The sequence below is a fragment of the Leptonotus elevatus genome, chromosome 13 (assembly GCF_054856555.1).
Source record: "Leptonotus elevatus isolate MCC_2025b chromosome 13, RoL_Lele_1.0, whole genome shotgun sequence".
In the NCBI taxonomy this organism is placed as follows: Eukaryota; Metazoa; Chordata; class Actinopteri; order Syngnathiformes; family Syngnathidae; genus Leptonotus; species Leptonotus elevatus.
Window position 1 is genome coordinate 16,443,911 of NC_141251.1, and position 18,769 is coordinate 16,462,679.

The window sequence follows — 18,769 nt, forward strand, 5'->3', positions numbered from 1 at the left end:
AGAAATTAAAACTTTCTTTTTTTTCATCCATCAATCTCCAGGTGGGAATCTGGTGGACGGCTTTGAGCTAGAGCTCATCAATCTATCAACGTCAAATGGGAAATCCAGGGAATTGTTTCCAACATTGGTCCCGCCTCAGGCTATCGCAGATTCTTATTTCCTGTCTGTTTCGGCCTCTAACTCTTGTGTCAATTCATGACGCATCAGCAAACTCTTGTGCTCTGTCTACCTGACAACCCCTGCAGGGAATCAGCACATGCATTCAGCTGCTACACTGTTGGGGCCATTACTGTATGCCCACACCTGACATATACACACACGTGCGTCCCTCCAATGACATGTGGATTTGCATTCAACTTGTCCACCGTGAGACGTGAGAAGACCTTTGAACAACCGCAAACTTCTTCCACTTTCCATTTATAATACACTAAAATTGGAATAATTAAATGTCCCGTTAGACCAGAGGGGGGCATTGAGGGCCGGAGTCCTGCAGGTTTTGCATGTTGCCCTTCTCCAACACAGCTGGTATATGATCAGCTCATCAGCAAGCTCTGCATAAGCCTGATAACGATCCTGTTGATTAAGATCAGCTTGTGTTGGAAGTGAGAAACCTCCAAAACCTGCAGGACTCCGGCCCTCGAGGACCGAGATTGCCCACCTCTGCGTTAGACAGTGTCAATTAATACTTAATTAAAATCAGCAGATCTTGTAAGATATCTGAGCGAGATCTCCACAAGTATTTTTCTTTTTCTTTGGACGTTTGTAGCTTTTGAATAGGCCAGCACAGGTGGTAGTGTATGTCAGTGATGGCAATGGAGAAGTGATGATAATGATATATCCATTTCTTTATATTTCGTTAAATTGTCCTTATCCATCCATAACTGTCACATGTAATGTTCAATCTTTGAAATGATTTTTTTTATTTTTATGTATCAAGTGTACTAGTGGTATCAGTACTGTCTGTGTCAGTTGGCTAATTTTCTTTCTTTTTATATATATATATATATATATATATATATATATATAATTCATGATTATTTTTCCTTAATTTAAAGAGTACTAACAATTTTGTGGCAAGCAAAACACAATTTGAAATGTTATACCACCACCAGGAGTTACTAAATTAGTCGCAAAATAAATCATTTAACTGCAGAAGGTTTCACTTGACCATTCAAGGCACCATTCTTCCTTTGGAGGAGGGTGTTTATATTCATATAATCCAGGGCTGAATACCCTCTAATTGGATCTCACGTTATTAATCTTTTTTAAAGAAAAAAAAATGAGAACAAAACTGAGCTTCCTGAAAAAGTGAGCTATGGCTGCATTGCCAAATACTGAAGCAGGACAAAAGGTTCTGACTTTTAGACAGCCACCATTTTTCACATCTTATTAAGAAGGGGGGTAGGGGGGAGATTGTGAGCAGGAAAATGCTAGGAAAATATTTTGCACTGTGAAGCAATATTTCTGGGGCAGGCAGCATAATACAATTGGGGGAATTGTTTATTTCCATTCAACCAGCTGCCACCGTTCCTCCACATTCTTGCCAGTAAAAACAATGATATCACTGAGGCAGCTGGGAAATGTTCTACTTAGCACCACTGGAAGCAGAACTCACACCAAAGCACCATCAAGTCAACTTGGAAAATGGACAATGCAGCGTCAACATATTGAAAAAGACGTTTAATGAGGAACGACTTTGCAAAGGCGAATGTAGTGTACTGAAGGAAAGAAAGAAAAAAACGAATTTCTACATATAAAACCAGACTTTTATTTACTACATGCAGGAAAAGAACAAATCAGGCATCTTGGAAGTACGAGTCCAGGTCTTCCGTCATCTCGGACAAATCTTGCGATGCGTTTGTGTTCGCCGCTGCCGCCTTCTCTCGAGTTGCAGCAGAGTTTTTTAACGCCGAATTTGCCTGTGACCTTTGCGGGGTGTCCACCATCTCGCGCTTGGCGTCTTTGCCTCCCCCAAAAACCTTCTGGCTCTCCACAAAATACTGGTTGGGGTGACTGAGAGAGAAATTGGCATCCTCCACCTGCCGCCCCAAAAAGGTTTGAATGGAAATTTTCCATTCATAGAACAGTACAGGATTTTAGGACAAAGGTCAATTTCCAAGGTTACCTCCAGTTTCCCAAAAAGTCTACTTACATTGTGAGTCAGTTCAAAGTACTTCTGACAGGCCAGCTGGTAGTGCATCCCTTTGACCAGGTCCAATATCTGCAGGGAAAGGTAGAAGGACGTTGGAATGTTCTAAAATTAACTTTAAACATTTTATTCTTGCTGAATGGCACATAAAACAGTATGAGAAGGACGGATTGCCTCATAGGGATTATAATGGTGGCACAGAAGTGACAATGTTGGCCTGAGGACCCACCTGACTGATCCCGCTGGGGGTCACCTTGTAGAACTGAAGCTTCTGTTTCAGCAACTCCGGGTCACTGTGACGAAATGGACACCCTACAAATACAAAATGAACATGAGCTCTTCAACAACAGCAAAACATAATATAGAGCTTGGCAAAGCAAAAATAATGAACATGTAGTTATTGGGACATCTTGCTATGTTATTTCATCATGTGTGATGTGAACTTTCCCCTTTCCATCTAAAAGCTGTCAACTCACCATGATGGTCGCCTTGGCTGGGCGGGTTTGACATAATCACCTTCATGCAGCTATAGGGGGTGTAGTCCGTCCTCTTGCCTTCTTTGCCAAACATGTGGCGGACGCTGTAAGCGTACGCTTTGTCAAACTAAGAAACAGAGAGTGAAAGGAGGGTCGTGTCGGGAGGGGCAAGGTTGGGGTGAAAAGAGATGTCGTTATACATCATGCCACCGTTGACACTTTGTTTTCCCCTCAAAGAAATATGGAGCTATTGGAGAGAACCTGTGGTGGAAGTGAAGCTCGTTGAATTATGGCTAACATGGCCATATTTGCCTTTTCATGCTTTTGCTGTTGTTGTTGCCATGCCCAAGGAATTTAGATGCGAGATGCCAAAGAACGGGAGCGGGGTGGGGGGGTGGTTCACTCAAAGGTCGCACAATGGATCACTTTCAAAGACCACGCAGCAATGTACAGACATTAAAAGTGAATTAAGGTTGACCGCTTCTAAAACTCAACCAGTAAAACACCCGGCGTGCGCCTACCTTCGCACACACGATAACACATTCACGCTACAATGAAATCCCTGAACTTGCTAATGTAACAATCCAGCATAGCAATTTAAAAGACATCAAGTCTTCTCCAAGTACAATAAATCTCTTATTAATTATTGAAAGCCTCAGGATTCATGAGGTAATCTCCGGTGTTGAGGCACCCCACCTCCTTTATTAAGACGAACACTGACACTCTGCTCCCACTTAAGTGTGTTTAATGGCTATTAGGCTGAATCATTAGGGCGTATTATTTAACGCCCTAAAAACATTGTTAACCATCATGTGAAAAGTAACTTTTTGCAGGAAAGACTCTCAAACTAAATAATGTAAAATGACAGTGTAAATTAAATTTTGCCTTTTAATGCTCTCTTTAAATCTTCTCCACTAAGTCAGTTTGACCCACAACCGCTTTGATTTTTAAAGCTTAAGTCAACCCAAGCAATAATATGTTCTATGCAGTCTTACTAGTCTAAACACTGTATTTCGATTAATAATTTATTTGTGGAATATGACTTAAGCAGCAAAATTCATCCGTTTTTATCTCGGGGTGGCCATTTTGCCACGTGCTGTCGACTGAAAATGACATCACGGTAGCGCAATAAAGTAATGACCAATAACGGCTCAGCTTACAAATGTCACTCACATAAACATACCCAGAAAACAGGTGAGCTGTAATTGGTTGTGACCTGAGCAACTGTGATGTCATTTTCAGTTGACAGCAAGTGGTAAAATTGCTACCACCTGAGATGGATAAAAACATGTAGATTTTGTTGCTTAACTCGTATTTCACAAACACAATATCAGTTAGAGTGTCATGTTTAGCCTAATGGGGCGCATAGAATATAAAGAAAATGTTGAGGTTGACCCATATAACAATTCGACGTCACTTCAGATTCCACCGACCATAGATCTGTTCCATGACATTGGATGACGTCCAATTTGGTGGGTTTTCAGAAAAAGCAATTTTGCATAACAAATGATGGAAGTTGTTGCCAGCATAGCGAGACTGACTTTAGCAATATTATACTGAACAGCAGGAGAGATGCATGTGCACCTGTTTTCCTCCGATGTTTTAATTTCCTATATTATTTTATCATCGATCAGAGTTTCCTCTTTGCAATGACTGGCATCCCTGACAAAAACCCAAAAGGAAAACCAAGTGCTCAACAAATTCATTATACCACAAGGCAATTCAAGTTATTCATCCCACAGCTGCTTGAAAGGAACATCTTTGATAATGAACAAAATCATTGTGTTTCTGTAATAATTAATGAGATGCTTCTCAACTGAAATGATCTTTTTAATGATAAGAAGAAAAGGTGAAAGCCGAATACAAAGTCCAAGTCATCCTTAATGAAGTCAAAATAAAATGTTAAAAAGTACGGTATGTGCTGCTTTTAAATGTTTCAGTGGTGCAAGTGAACAAAAGAAACATCAGCGTTGCCAAGTTAGGGATTTTGTTTGAAAACCATTTTTGGAAATTATTAATATGAATTAGTGGTTTGTGCTCAACATGTCAGCACACTTTAAAAATGTAGAAAAAAAATTATATGGACACCGTAGACATGTTCTCTTTTACATTTTAATGTAATTTATTTATTTTGTACCAGTTTTTATTTTTTATTTCAAAATTACGCAATTATTATTGTATTATGTAATCATCTTCTACCCTAAAATGTGAATACTGTGATTTTCAAGATGAAGTGACACAGGCCAAAAACGAGTTTCAACGCCCAGCCTTAAAGTTTGTAATTTAGTCCCCAACTGTGTTCTTGATAATCCTGGATGCACCCAAATATAGCTGACCTCCAAACTGGCAGCGTTGAGAACATCTCAGAGGCAGGAGCAAATAAAAACACGAGTACAAAAGCCGTATTTAAAGAGCAGAGCTGTAGCTCGCGCGCATCTTGACTCATGAGCTCTTGATCATACTAACCATGAGGACACATTCACAAAAACCTGCGGCGTCTCAGACAGAAAAATAGGACGCAATCAAAGGGATTATGTGTAAGTGCAAGTGTATGTGCAAGTGTATGTGTATGTGTATGTGTGCATCCAGTACACTTGGCATGGCTTCTTAGGCACAGTCCATAGTGACTGATCTCCCTCGAGGTCCAATCCGTCTTGGATGTAATTTCATTAAAATACTCCTATTTCTAATCGACACCAAAGGCATTTCCGCACTCAGAAAGAAGGTCCGAGAGTAACATACTGCTAACAAGTTGCGAATGCACAAGTTAAAAGTTGAATTTCCAACTACACGCGGTGCAAGTCACAAACTCGCGAGCTCAAATTTGCATCATATCCTATAAGAAACACTTTATTACAAAAACATGTTTCTCAAAATTTGTAGCTCTTGTTTCACAAGAGAAGGCATGCCATGCATGATTTGTTCTGTTCAAATACCAACCAACTCTAAAGAGATAACAGAAATATTGATTAACATTTACTATGTTGAATCAATGTAGAGCTGTCAAAATTAATCGGCACGTAATCAATTATCAAATTAATCGACAACTATTTTAATAATCGAGTAATCGTTTGGAGCCATTTTTAATTTTAAAATGACAAAATCCTCTGATTTCAGCATATTAACAGTAATTGTTCATTGATTTCTGAAGTCCTTCATGAAAGAAGACTGATTATCTTTTGTGTTTAGTCAAAATACGACATTTGCAAACATCTATCTTTACTTTGGAAAACAATGACTGAACCGGTAATATGTTACAACATCAACCCCCCCCCCCTTTTTTTTTTTACGAATACGAAATATGAAATAAATACCAATCACTGGCAGTGGTTAATAAAGAGCAATCAGGAGGAAATGCTTTTGTAATACACTTAAATGCAAAATTAAAATTGATCTTTTTAATCAATTGAATAATCGATAGATTAATCTATTCTAAAAATATTTGATAGTAACAGTTAGGGGTGTGAATTGCCTAGAACCTAGCGATTCGATTCATATCATGATTCATAGGTCCCGATTTGATTTGATTTGATATCGATTAATCCCGATACAAATCAATAAATTGATTTTCGCGATTTTTTTTAAAACTCAAATTTAGGAAATACAAATCAGTAAACTTGTACATGTACACTATACGTTTTGTATGAAAATGTATGTATTTATCTGAAAATTCAGGCTTATAACTGAGCCACTGCATTTAACAAACCAGGCTGCAGTCTGTTTCATGTTTGAACAGCACTGAAATAAAATATTAAGGCTTAATGTTCCATTAATAGAGCATTCTTCCATGCTTAATGTGTGAATCCTAACCCTAAGTAAGACGTTTTGTTGAATATTTCCATTAAAAATGTATGTTTAAAAATCGATTCGGCCGCATGTTGAATCGATTCGAGAATTGCGTGCTGTAATATCGCGATACATTGCCAAATCCAATTTTTCTAGCTCCTAGTAACAGTACTAAAGCAATGGCTACTTTTCGGTTAAGGTAGAGGTCTTTCTTTCAAATGATCTGTCATTGTTTTTTGGGGGGGAAACTTCATGTATCAAAAGTACAAGTGGTATCAGTACTTGGTATCAGTATGGGTGACTACTCAAGATTTGAGCACTCATACTTGTATCGGTCTGAAAGAAAGTGATATCAAACATCCCTACATAATTATTTTTAAAGATGAAGGGGCCCGCAATAATAAGATGGTTGTTGTCCTATAAATGAAAGAAAATTAGTTTTTAAGGGGCACTTGTTGTGTTCTCAAACCCACTGCTAATACAAAAAATAAAAATAAAATGCAAACACACTGGTCATAAAGCATTAGGGAGCAGTTATGGGAGAGTGTAATGCATATTTACAAGTGCTGTTAGAAATAGACCTTGGAGGAAATGCTGCCTGTAAAATGAATATTGCTGCCGAGTTGTGTAAATCAATTAAGTCAATTATATGAGCAGATGTAAAACGTACGTCTTTACCCGAGGTCCAAACAGCACAATGTTCAAAGATGTGTTGCTACACACACTCAGCACAGACATCCTAAAATCAAATTGTGAGACAAGACATGCACAGCGGGTACGGATTTCATCCTTTTTTTTTTCTGATATTCCATCGCCTCTCCCTCAGGTCCCCCCTTTCGGCATGGTTGGCTCCCATTGCTTGCGATGCGCCCGTCGCATACTAATGAGGCGGCTTTGAGCAGCCCACCGCGAAAACCAACCTCTGACACAACACATACGGCGCGAGTACGGTGAGCGGGTCAGTGCTGCCTTGTAGGCGAAAAGCAGCCCTGGGAATTCAGCATTGAGCAAAGACGGCCATAAATGTGGTGCACTCAAGTAGTCACACCACCAGATGGTGAAAGACACGAGGGACGACAGAAGAAAACTGATGAGCAAGTTGCGAATTATTCTGCTGGTGTGCTTTTGGAACAAGACAGAGCAGGCCACACAGCGCCATGAATCCAAAAATAATTAGTCTTGTTTAGTAAATGCAAAAACAAATACAAAAAATAACTACTATTGACATTCCCTGACGTGGATTCAGAAATGAGCTATGGAAGTGCAACGGGATTCGTTTTCCCCAAAGGTATTACATTAGACTGCAAATAACATTAGAGGAGCAGACCCCATTCTTTACCAATTTAAATGAAGAACAAGCAATATTTTCATGCATCGCAGTCTAGACAGAACACACTGCATCTTGTTTAAAGGTTTTTTTTTCTTCATATGGCTCTCTCCTACAGTTGCGAAGTGTAATTTACTTTTAAGACATTGAGGTAAATAGAAACGATAGCAGTAAAAGAAAAGAGCATTTGTTAACCAGCAAAGACATTGCCAGGAGTTAAAGCGAAGTCAATGAAGGTTGATGTAAAACAAACTGTAACAAACTATCAGCATCAACTAAATGTCCTAAAGGGGAAGTCAACCCAAAAATCTTCTTTAAAATATGTTCTATGTAGCCCCACTAGTCTAAACACGGCGTGCTGATTAATAGTGAGCACCCATTATTATCATCCATCTGAGGGGGCGGCCATTTTGCCACAGCGTTGCTTGGGAATAATCGGGATTGGCCAGAAAAAAAAAAGAAGAAAAAAAAAGAATATCTGTGTATCAGGCCAGTCCAGTTGAAGGCGGTCATAGCAGCGATTAAAATCACGCCGCCTCATCCATAACAACTGATACAGACTTTGACTGGGGAGAGTTAACAACCCAAAAACATAACAAAGCAATAACCTTGTCTGCGTCCACTTTGCCTCTGATGAATTCCGACCTCCAGAACTGCAGCGCCTGCTCCAGAGAGAGGCCGATGCCCTTGAGGAAGAGGCCGTACTGCATGCGGCCGCCATGGCGGAGATGGTGGTTCTCTCTCAAGGAGTGATGGAGCTGCCTCATGCACAGCGGGAAGGATTTGCCGGAGAGCTGCAGGTGGACAATAAGAACTGGTTAATCAACACACTAGCATCATTTAGACAACACAAGCCAATTGAGATTCCAAGGGACTTACTGAATCTATTTGTTCTAAGGAGATTTTACCAACATTCTTCTGGATGCTGTAGTCCTGTCCCAGATAGGAATGGCTAATAAAAGGAAACATGATGTAAACCAGGGGTGTCGAAAGTACAGCCCGCGGGCCGGATCAGGCCCGCAAAGGGGTTTAATCCGGCCCGCCAGATGATCTTGTAAAGTTAAAACAAAAAAAGAGTAATATTGGCCCAATTAATCAGACGGCCACAATCAAAAGATATACATTTGTAATTTCACAAGCAAACCTCAGATGAGCATTGCAACTTGTACATGAAATTGACCTGGATGTCATTATTTTACACACAACCTAAAGCTATGGTTTGTTGAAAAAAATAAAAAATAAAAACAGACCTACATAAATAAGGCCCACATGCTACTGGTAACACAAACCCATATGACATGGATTAACGTCCTATAACTTAATTTAAACCGATAACACAATGCATTCAGGGAACAATATATATGCAAAACTCATATGGGCAAAGCATTGCCACGTTCCATTTACATTTGTGTTATTTTTTTGTAACCATATATTAACAGTTAAACCCCGCTTTTTAGGGCCTGCAAATAGCGAAAATCTATGTATAACTGACGCCAATTGTTTTTACGTTATATACCATGATTTTACTGGTCCGGCACACTTGGTAATATATTTTCCTCCATGTGGCCCTTGAGCTAATATGAGTTTGACACCCCTGATGTAAACAGTATGCATTAACTGAAAACAAATTTAAGTTACTGTTGAAAACCTTCATATTAAAATAGCTTTGAACAGCGTACGAAAATCATATTTTCGGTGGTAGGATATTCATATTATACAATAGGTTTTAATGGTTATTTCATATTTAGCATATTTGTACTGTATTCTTGCTTTTACGAAAGTATGACTTCTATGTAGTTGTACAGTATATATTGAATTAACATTTGACATTTTCAGGCCTTTATATCTTCTTCAAGCCAGTTTTTATGGAAACGTTTAACCTGACGCACAAAAATGGACAAAGTGCAGTAAAAAGATCAATGCTGATTGACCAATTTAAGTGGACACAACAGAAAATATTCAACCCTAAATATAAAAAATATATATTAAAAAAGCGTGTGAAATTTGGGTGGCCACTGTTAATGCAGAAAAAAACTTTTTTCAACACACAAGCACGAAAACATAATTTAGCGCACACAATGATAACAATGATACCACTGATAAAGAGGTAGTAAAAATTCAGACAGGTAGTAAGCTAAATGCTGTGAAGTGCATGAGTTGTAACATTGACCTCACCGGAAACCTGAAAAAGGACTCCAACTCTGAAGGCAGTGAATCTTATCAGTAGATTTGGGCACTCTCAAGTGTGAATTCTTTTCATTAGATTGTGCACCGCCAACACAGATTAGGGGGCTGCCTACTAATCGCAACAAGCTGCCCACTAAATCTCATCAAAACAATGAGCCAAACATGGCGTCCCCCACCCTATTAATAATGTGCTTCCCTTTATCCCAAAGATGACACCCTCGCCATGTTCTGAGCTGCTTACTTTGGCATTGATTTTGCGATGTTGTGCTCATTTCAAGTGGGTGGGTCTTGATCAGTGTGAACAGACAAATGAGAGTTTGTTAGACTGATACAAGGCGATGATTAAATGAACAATTAGATTGCTTTTTAATGGATTTAATCAACAGCAAGGGGGACTCATTAAAGATTGCACGATTGCTTTGAGAAAATAAAGTGACACAATCATATCGAGTTTGTTTATACTGCGTGATTTATCGAACTTTTGTTGTGTTTATCATGCACATAGTTAACAGCGCTCTCTGTTTGCACGCATGTGTGTAAAACATCTGGACCGAAAATGCCCCTTGGCGCCAAAAGTCTATTCCGAAGCGGGTCCTCTAGGGTAGAAACAGGGCAGCATAAAGTTATGAATCCCGTCGCTTACCTGAGGTGGTTAAGGAGCGGCTGGAGCCGTTCATCAGAATGCACCGCCGGTAGCGAACGCGCCGTCAGCTGCGGGAGAGATTGGCATCGTTTGAGTAATGGTAAACAGGGTGGGTCGAAGGATGAGAAGAGCCCAACACGGCAGGTTGAGGGTAAAGATTAAGTACCGTGGAGAGAATTAATTGGAACACGACATGGATTTGTAGCTCGGCCGAAATTTTTTTGGGGTGTTGGCGGGAGTGCTCAACAAAATGAGAAACAAGCAGTTTGACAAAATGGCCAACACAATCTGGATTTCACTGTGCTTGACTTGTAATTAATTAATTGGCATTCTAACCTCTTACATCTGCTTAAAAACACCCTTTGGTTTATGGATTGTTCTCCTCGTAAACATGGTTACAATTTAATGAACATGTCTTCTAATCAACTACAGTGTCAGTCTTACACAGCCACGTAAAGCTTCAAATAGCACAAAAACTAAGATGCAACCAAAAGCAGAGTCACATCACGGGACAATCGTCCTTTTACAAGTACATTAAAGCAGCCACCCTGTGTCCCCAGTGGACGACATGAGCCATTACACTTAATTGTGCAGTTACATTAGTTTCTCATTTGCTTTTCCAATTTGAAAAAGACGACGGCCAGTCCCTTGACAGACGTGAGGCTCAAAATAACAATGACATTATCCACCCAATAGAGTTTTACATTCACTGGGAACAAACCAGGGTTGATTCGCCATTCAACACTTCTAGACTAATACATATTGCTAATATACGGGAGGAGGAAAAAAAATACTATTCTGGTTCAGACTAAGAGGAACGAGGTTTATACATTTCTCTCAGGGTGCTGCAAAAAAGTAATTTGATAAATTTGGTGTTTATAACCAGTCAAATTTGGCAGTGTTGTTAACATTCTTCCATCATGTCAAATTCATAAGAAATTAATTTTTGCTTTACAGCAGTGCTTCTCATTTATTTTTTGTTACTCCCACCCCCCTCAAAATCTTCCGCCATCACTAAATAGTATTTTTGGTCTATAAAATTACACTTACTAGTACACTTCTGCAGAGCACCTAATACACCTTGCACGCTCGCTGACAGTGAAAGCGCCACTGTCACCTACTGTAGTGAATGTGCAATTACACTTTATTCTAGTACGGGGGGAAAATAAAATAAAAACATGTTCCCTGATGTCACATGTACCTTGCCAGGGGGGCTCGCCCCACCAATTTGAGAAGGACTTTAATGTTATTCACAATAAAATTGAGAAAATGAGGGAAAAATCTCAATGTAAAAAGTGGAAAATTCCTCCCAAATGTAATGAGCTTTTCTTTTTCCCATTCAACCTGGATATCAATTGAAGAGTATTAGTGGAATTCTGCAAAAAGACAAACCAGGCAGATGAAAACAACCTCCTTGATGGTGGTAATATAAAGTTCCACTTGTAAGCACCTTTTTTTAATAGTCAAGGAGACTAATCGAGGTAATTTGTTATTGCAGAGACTTGTGTCTACAATATAATGTCCTTATATAAAAAGGGAAAGTATTCATTCTGTAAACCAACAGGTCACAGTGGCTTAAAGGCTGAAAATACATCCTTCTTGACATAAATAATAATGTCCTTTCTAGCAGAATATCTACACCCCAGGCTAGGAACCTATTCCTAACAATAACGCTGTGTTGCTTCTTTTTGCACGCTAGTTGCAAACTCTCATCACTACACAACCGGACCTCGGTTGTCTCGTCACATACAGTATTTTGCAGAAAATGCCTCCAGCTCCCCCCCAAAAAACATCATATTGCATGCTGTTGCATGAGCCCGAGGGCGTTCAATGCAGTGCGTATCTCAACATTGTACCTTCCACGCCCACAGCCGCACTGTATCTATGTGTGAGGGATGGATACAGCTTGCTTTGCCCAATCTACCCTGCAGACATCTTGTGTCATATGTGCACACGCGTTTCCCTCACTTGAACCCTTGTGTTTCTTCACCCACTCAGGGCACAAAGGCAAACAAGCAGAACTGTAAAACTATTGTAGGAATGTAGCCACATGCTACATAAAGTGACGCTTTAACACAAGGGTCACAGACTTTCTGTAAAAAAAAATAAAGTTGTAATTAATAGAAAAATACCAAGACCTATCAGATTACCTATCTTATGGGCTCATCATGACAGTTGAAACACAAACTCCACACCAGTCTTGTATTGTTTGCAGTGCCTGACAAGCTAAAGAAGTCATGAAACCAACTGCTTTGACACATTGAGAAAAAATAAACACCCTACTTAAAAAGATAGGACCTTGGAGTTTAAAAAAGAAAGAAAAAACAACATGAAGGACAAAAACAGTTATTGAGGGAAGCCATTTCTACAAATTTGCTATCATTCTCAGTTGTGGACTGCATTGCTAAAGCTTAGAAGCTTCAGTATAGGGAAAAAAATATTCTGCTTGCTACCAAGGACACTTTTTGGAGAAGCTGTGGTGAAAAAAAAGTTGCAAATATCCCTCTTTCTGCTCACACCATAGGAAGAACTGATGAAATAGCGGTGGAGGGCTTAGTTTTTCCACACGATAAATGCATCACCACAGGATGTGATATCAGGTGAATCATTTACTGATTTTGACAAAAAGGCAATACTGCTCGTTTTTGTTCTATATTTTTCTACAGGATGCGCATGAGGATTTGTTACGTGCACTATTTTTGCCAACCAACACCACCGCTGCCGAAGGACTGAGGTTCTTGAACGATGACATATCGGGACAACTTAAAGGCTGGACAACTTTCTGGTCTGACAACACAGATCAAGGCAGTCATTTTTTAATGTAAATCTCCACGTTGTGTCATCCTCATATGGAAATGCTGGTGAGTCGAAAACTGTCACCTGAGCTTAACTCATTCACTGCCATAAATTCATAAAAAAAAAGATTATTAAAAATTAGGTGCGACAGGCGATTAACATTTTTAATTGTAATTAATCACATGACTTCACTAGTTAACTCACGATTAATCAAAACATGTATATCTGTTCTAAATATACAATTTAAAAAATCTAGGTTTTCATACTCTTGTTAACAAAAGTGTGTGTGTGTGTGTGTGTGGGGGGGGGTGCTAAACTAATAAAAATAGTTCAAATGAATTTTGACATCTATAGCCGTCAATGGCAGTGAATGAGTTAATAGTGTTTTGCCAGATGTGTTTAAAGGTGTTAGCCACACCAAAGCAGTGCCCTTAATTTACTTGTTTGAGCAGCTCTGTAAAGAGATGGATGATGAACAAAAGACATCTCGCCTTGTACAGAGCTAGTCCGCTTTCTCACGACAAATCACTGGCTAGTTTTTAGGTTACGAGAGTCCCTGCAGAGATTTCTTGAAGAAAAAAAACGCCACCACTAGCAGAGTTTTCCAACAACACTGATTGGTTCTTGAAACTTGCTTAACGCTGTGACATTTTTAACTTGCTCAACAAACTCAATTTCTCACTTCAAAGGAAAACGACAACAGTATGCAAGTTGTCAGATAAGATTGCTCTTTTCAAAGGCAAACTAGAATTATGGGGATGGAGAGCAAACGCATGGATTTTTGACATGTTTTACAGAGTAGCGGGGATTATAAAAGGGACTGAAGTCGCACCTTCGGTCTCCCGGCTGGTGCATGACCACCTGTCGCATCTTTCAAAAGAGTTTGAGCATCACAAAAGAGAATCACAAAAGACTCTGGGATGGGAAGTAAATGGATCTGTAACCCATTTGTGAACAAGTCAGGGGAATCAACCCTATTACTACTTGAAGAGCAACAACGGTTGAAACTGGAAGAGTTTGCAGTTTTCAGTTATTTCATTTGTTAAAACTGTCAGTACAACTGACAATAGTACTGACAATAGTACACCAGAGCAAAATGATCTCTGGTGGGAACAATAACAACAACAACACAGTCCTCGCCGGTAACATCTTGTGCGTCTAATTCGATTTGCTAGGAATCCAAGGAAAAAAAGAATCAAGCAGAGACAGATGACTGACGAGATGTAAATAATTTCTTACGCACTCACGGGGACAGCTAATAACTTGGGTTTGAGGTTTCCAGCCTGCAATTTTTTTTTTTTTTATGGTGACAGCTATGTCCCTAGTTTTCAACACCTCCAGATGGGACCAACAACAATAGTTGCAGGGAAACGAGCCTGGTACTTCCACTGATTCTATATGGTGGTGGGTTGTTGATACAATACTGTGGAATTAATTTACGGTAATTATGTTATTTCAGATTACATGCTCTGAACTGACAAATGTTTTTGATATAGAAACCGCCTGCATCTCTACATCTAGTCTGTGGAAAATCTTCCTACATGAAGCAGATAACTGGTTAAAAAAAAAAGAAGTTTGCGACTGCTGTTTAACAGCATTAGAGAACTTCAAAGCTCATGCCTTTCCCAAACATGGCGGACCTTAAGACACTTACCGCAAGAGCTTTAGACAACCTTGTGCGAAAATCGTTGAGCACAATGGTGACGATGTCCTGGTGAGGGATGTACACGTAGCCCGCTTTGAGGTAGACTTTCCTTGTCCGTACCAGATCCAAAGCATCTTGGAAAGGAACCTCGACAACAGGAAACAGAGCGACAATGTTTTAAAACGTTCATACTTTTTTCAAAGAAAAACACACAATTTATTTCAACATTTGAACGCATGTGTCAAAACATTAATCCCTGTGTAGCATTCACATCTTAAAATTGTATTTGTATCCAAAGATTTACTTAGTCAGGTAACATTTACGGCAATCCCGAAATAACACAGCTAAGGCTTCAAATATAAATTCAATTTCTTTATATGGTGGGTGACTGGGTTCCTTGTTCATTTCAGCATCATGCACTGCCTCTGACAAAATCTAGCAGAAGTTAAGAAAGTTGAACAAAAGAGCTAAAAGTAAGTCCACTTTACTGCCCTGAAGTAGCGTCAAAGGTTTGACGGGTTATATCGAATTCTGGGAAGGAAAAACAATATGTTCTGTTGTCAGTGGTGCAGAGTTGAGAACTCACTTTGTAGAAATCCTGATCCTCCACAGTGATTCCACTAACGCCATAGGTGGAGTTGACAAATTTATCTTGCAGAGCTCGCTTTGCCTCGATAGAAATCTGAAATAAATGTAGTCACAGTTATGAATGTGATGGTGACTTTAATGTATGAGTGGTTGTAGTTGTACACAAGGAGTGGCTAACATTAAGTGGCTATACTTTTAATTTATCAATGTACATTTTATGTATTTTTGGTATAGTCATGTTACAAGCATATTTCATTTAATACATTTTACGTACTGTACCTTTGCCTTACTGGAAGCATGGGAATCAGTGGCAATTATCACCAATGGAAATCGGGTAGGACCATGTTATTGAAAACATGATGCATATTGCTATTATTATGTGCTTCAAAGTACTCTCCTAAATATCGTACTTTACAAGCACACTTCACCCATGGATAAAGTTTTATACATTATGCATGAATAGTTAATCATAGTAAATTATGTCTAATGAGAGAGAAATGCAACAAACACATTGGAAATCAGTTCATGGGTGCTGTTGTTGTCTCCCAGCGCCATCTAGTGACCAGGTCTAGAAGCTCAGTTTTGGGAGACTCAACTCTCCTTTCAGTAATAGTACATAAGAAACATGATATGTAGTACAAGCAATAATATACAATGCTTTAATGGTTATCGCAAATAATGAATAAATCATACCGCATCATATTCCAGATTATTTTTGTGGAGAAACTCCTGTTTCAGTTTGGGATGCAGGTCATTGAAGCGGTAGCGCAATAGATCCACTTCCTGCTGTATGAACCACCTTCTGAGATCCTCCCTGTAAAAAAATAACGCATGAAAATAGCGATGGTTGCTGTTTAATTGTGACAAACTGCACACTTGCAAATATCATTTACGTCTGGCAATAGGCGAGCCTCAAAATGAAGTGGGAGATGTGGTCCTTTCTTCGCTTCTCGTATTCACTTGGCCCGCCCTGAGTTTTTCGGTCATCCTGTAATAAAAACAGCAATTGTATTGGCTCAAAACCGTTTTAGTTTACGTTAATTATGTTAGCATGCGATTAACATGATTGTCAAGAGTCCTACTCACAGCATCTACTCTGTAAGGAAAATTCAAGTTTTTAAACTCAGAATCCAACTTCTTGATGTACTGCTCAGACAATTTCACATAGCTCACGCCCAAATTCTCAACAGTCTTCAACACTACAATAAAAGATGAGAGACAAACATGATTTGATGAGATGAAAAGTAATATGCAATGCAAATTTAAATGTACGTGCTTACATTTCAGTCTCTCTACCGCAAATGTTTCAAATTCAGTGAGCGAGATATTCTCAAGTGGCGGTTGTCCATAGAACTGCAGAGGAAGTCCGTAGAGCTCCGTCTGAGGGTTGGTGGCAAACTTCCTCCTTCTGCTGGAAAACTCCATGACATCTACAAGCAAATCAGGTAGGGTGCATGTTTAGATGTAGAACAGGCCAATAACTTAAGACCAAACGCAACATCCCCCAACATTTTTTTTATTGCAAAACCTCAAACTGTTGCTATTTGTGGAGCTTAACCCATTCATATATATATATACACATATTGGAAGGAACATACTGTGCAAGATCAAATCTAAGATCTGTAGGCAATCAATAATTTCCAAAGATGTAGTAAGACTTCTTAATAACACATTGTTTAACACAGGTTGTTACTGGAGGTGTGTCTTGCAGTGGAGTTGGTATATTGCATTGAGTCATACTGATCGTTGTTTCTAATAATTAGGTTGTTAGGTTTTAGGGTCACCAATCTAGAAAATATTACAATGGCGACTGTTGCACTGTTTATAAAGGCAGCTAGCAACGAGTCTATCGTTTGGTGTTTATTTCCTGCTAGACCGAGTTTAGTTTAACAACAAGGTTAAGGCAACATGACTGTACCACTTATAAACGTACTGCTTATTTTGTTCCGAACACGTGAACACGTTTGGAACAACAAGCGCACAATAAAAGCTAGAGTAATTAAGTGACATTGCGCCGTTTATCAGTGAAATAGCTGCCAAAATAATACTATTTAAATGTAATTATTTACCGAGCAAATAATGGGAGATCTTGTGTCTGTGTTGAGCTGCTTCTTCCGGTTTAATCCCGCCAAACAGGGCAGAATATTTTAGAAACGCGGGGAAGTGGTGACGAAATGCCAAAACAGGAAGTGTGACTACATACGCCCCGCCCCGTCTTGTGTTATGAGCACTCGTTTTGTAGTTCTGCTTGTCCCGTTTCACATCACAGCCGCTGTCATCACGTCAGCTAGAATATAAAACGTTTTTCGTAGAGCAAAACATTTTGATTCTATTAATGGTTTGTGCGCTACAAATATCAAGTGTTGAAACATTGTTTGGATTACTAAATCTCAGAAATATATACTTAAGTAGTACTAATATACTTTTTGGTGGCTTTGTGCTTGAGCTTGTGGCAATATACTATTATATTATATTATTATATACTAGGTTTTAATAATAATAATAATGTGTATGTATTTGCATGTACATACTGACAAGTTGATCATTTCACAGATCAAAAACTCCATCAGTGTCAATGTGGAGCCTCACTAACTCTGCTCAACTGATGATGTCATCTTGTTAGAGGTCCACAGAAATCCACACAGCCCTCACCCACCTTGATAGCAGGAACTCTTACAGTATAATCTTGTCTGCTCTTACTGGATTTCACCTCCGCCTTCAATACCATCATCTTACGCTGCTGCATAAGAAGAACATTCTTGGGCTGAGGCCTTCACTGGAGAACTGGCTCCTGGACTTCCTGACCAACAGACCATAGACGAGGGGTCACCAATGTGGTAGCCCCCAGGCCTGTTCCAAAAATAGTTCAGTTCAGAACTGCCTCCACTCTATTTTTGAAGCACCACAACTACATAGTTATCTACTTCTTTACCAGAGAAATCCTGGAACATTTGTTGCATTGTGTTGTTGCCATTTGATGATAACTTGTCAAATATTTTAAGTAAGTAGAGTTTTACCAGCTTGTTAATGTTGCTTATAATATGTGTATCCATTCCTACTGTATAATACATGAATACTTATATATATTGTTTATTACATTACAGAGCCACATTTTTTTTTTGTTATTGGAAGGTAAAAGTTTTCTATTTATAGCTTGTTTTTAATTGGACAT

General features: G+C 39.1%; 1 protein-coding gene across 1 annotated transcript; it reads right to left on the minus strand.

The window, feature by feature from the left end:
- Nucleotides 1–1,710: 1,710 nt before the first annotated feature.
- prim2 (DNA primase subunit 2) lies at nucleotides 1,711–17,778 on the minus strand. The gene is made up of 14 exons (XM_086093100.1): nucleotides 17,667–17,778; nucleotides 16,878–17,027; nucleotides 16,684–16,796; nucleotides 16,491–16,585; nucleotides 16,291–16,411; nucleotides 15,596–15,691; nucleotides 15,019–15,156; nucleotides 10,569–10,636; nucleotides 8,618–8,690; nucleotides 8,347–8,532; nucleotides 2,626–2,752; nucleotides 2,379–2,461; nucleotides 2,153–2,221; nucleotides 1,711–2,039 (listed from the first exon to the last, which is right to left on the minus strand). Exons 2-14 carry the CDS (start codon nucleotides 17,020–17,022, stop codon nucleotides 1,797–1,799), a joined length of 1,557 nt encoding a protein of 518 aa, XP_085949226.1. The 5' UTR covers nucleotides 17,023–17,027; nucleotides 17,667–17,778; the 3' UTR covers nucleotides 1,711–1,796.
- Between the last annotated feature and the right edge of the window lie 991 nt (nucleotides 17,779–18,769).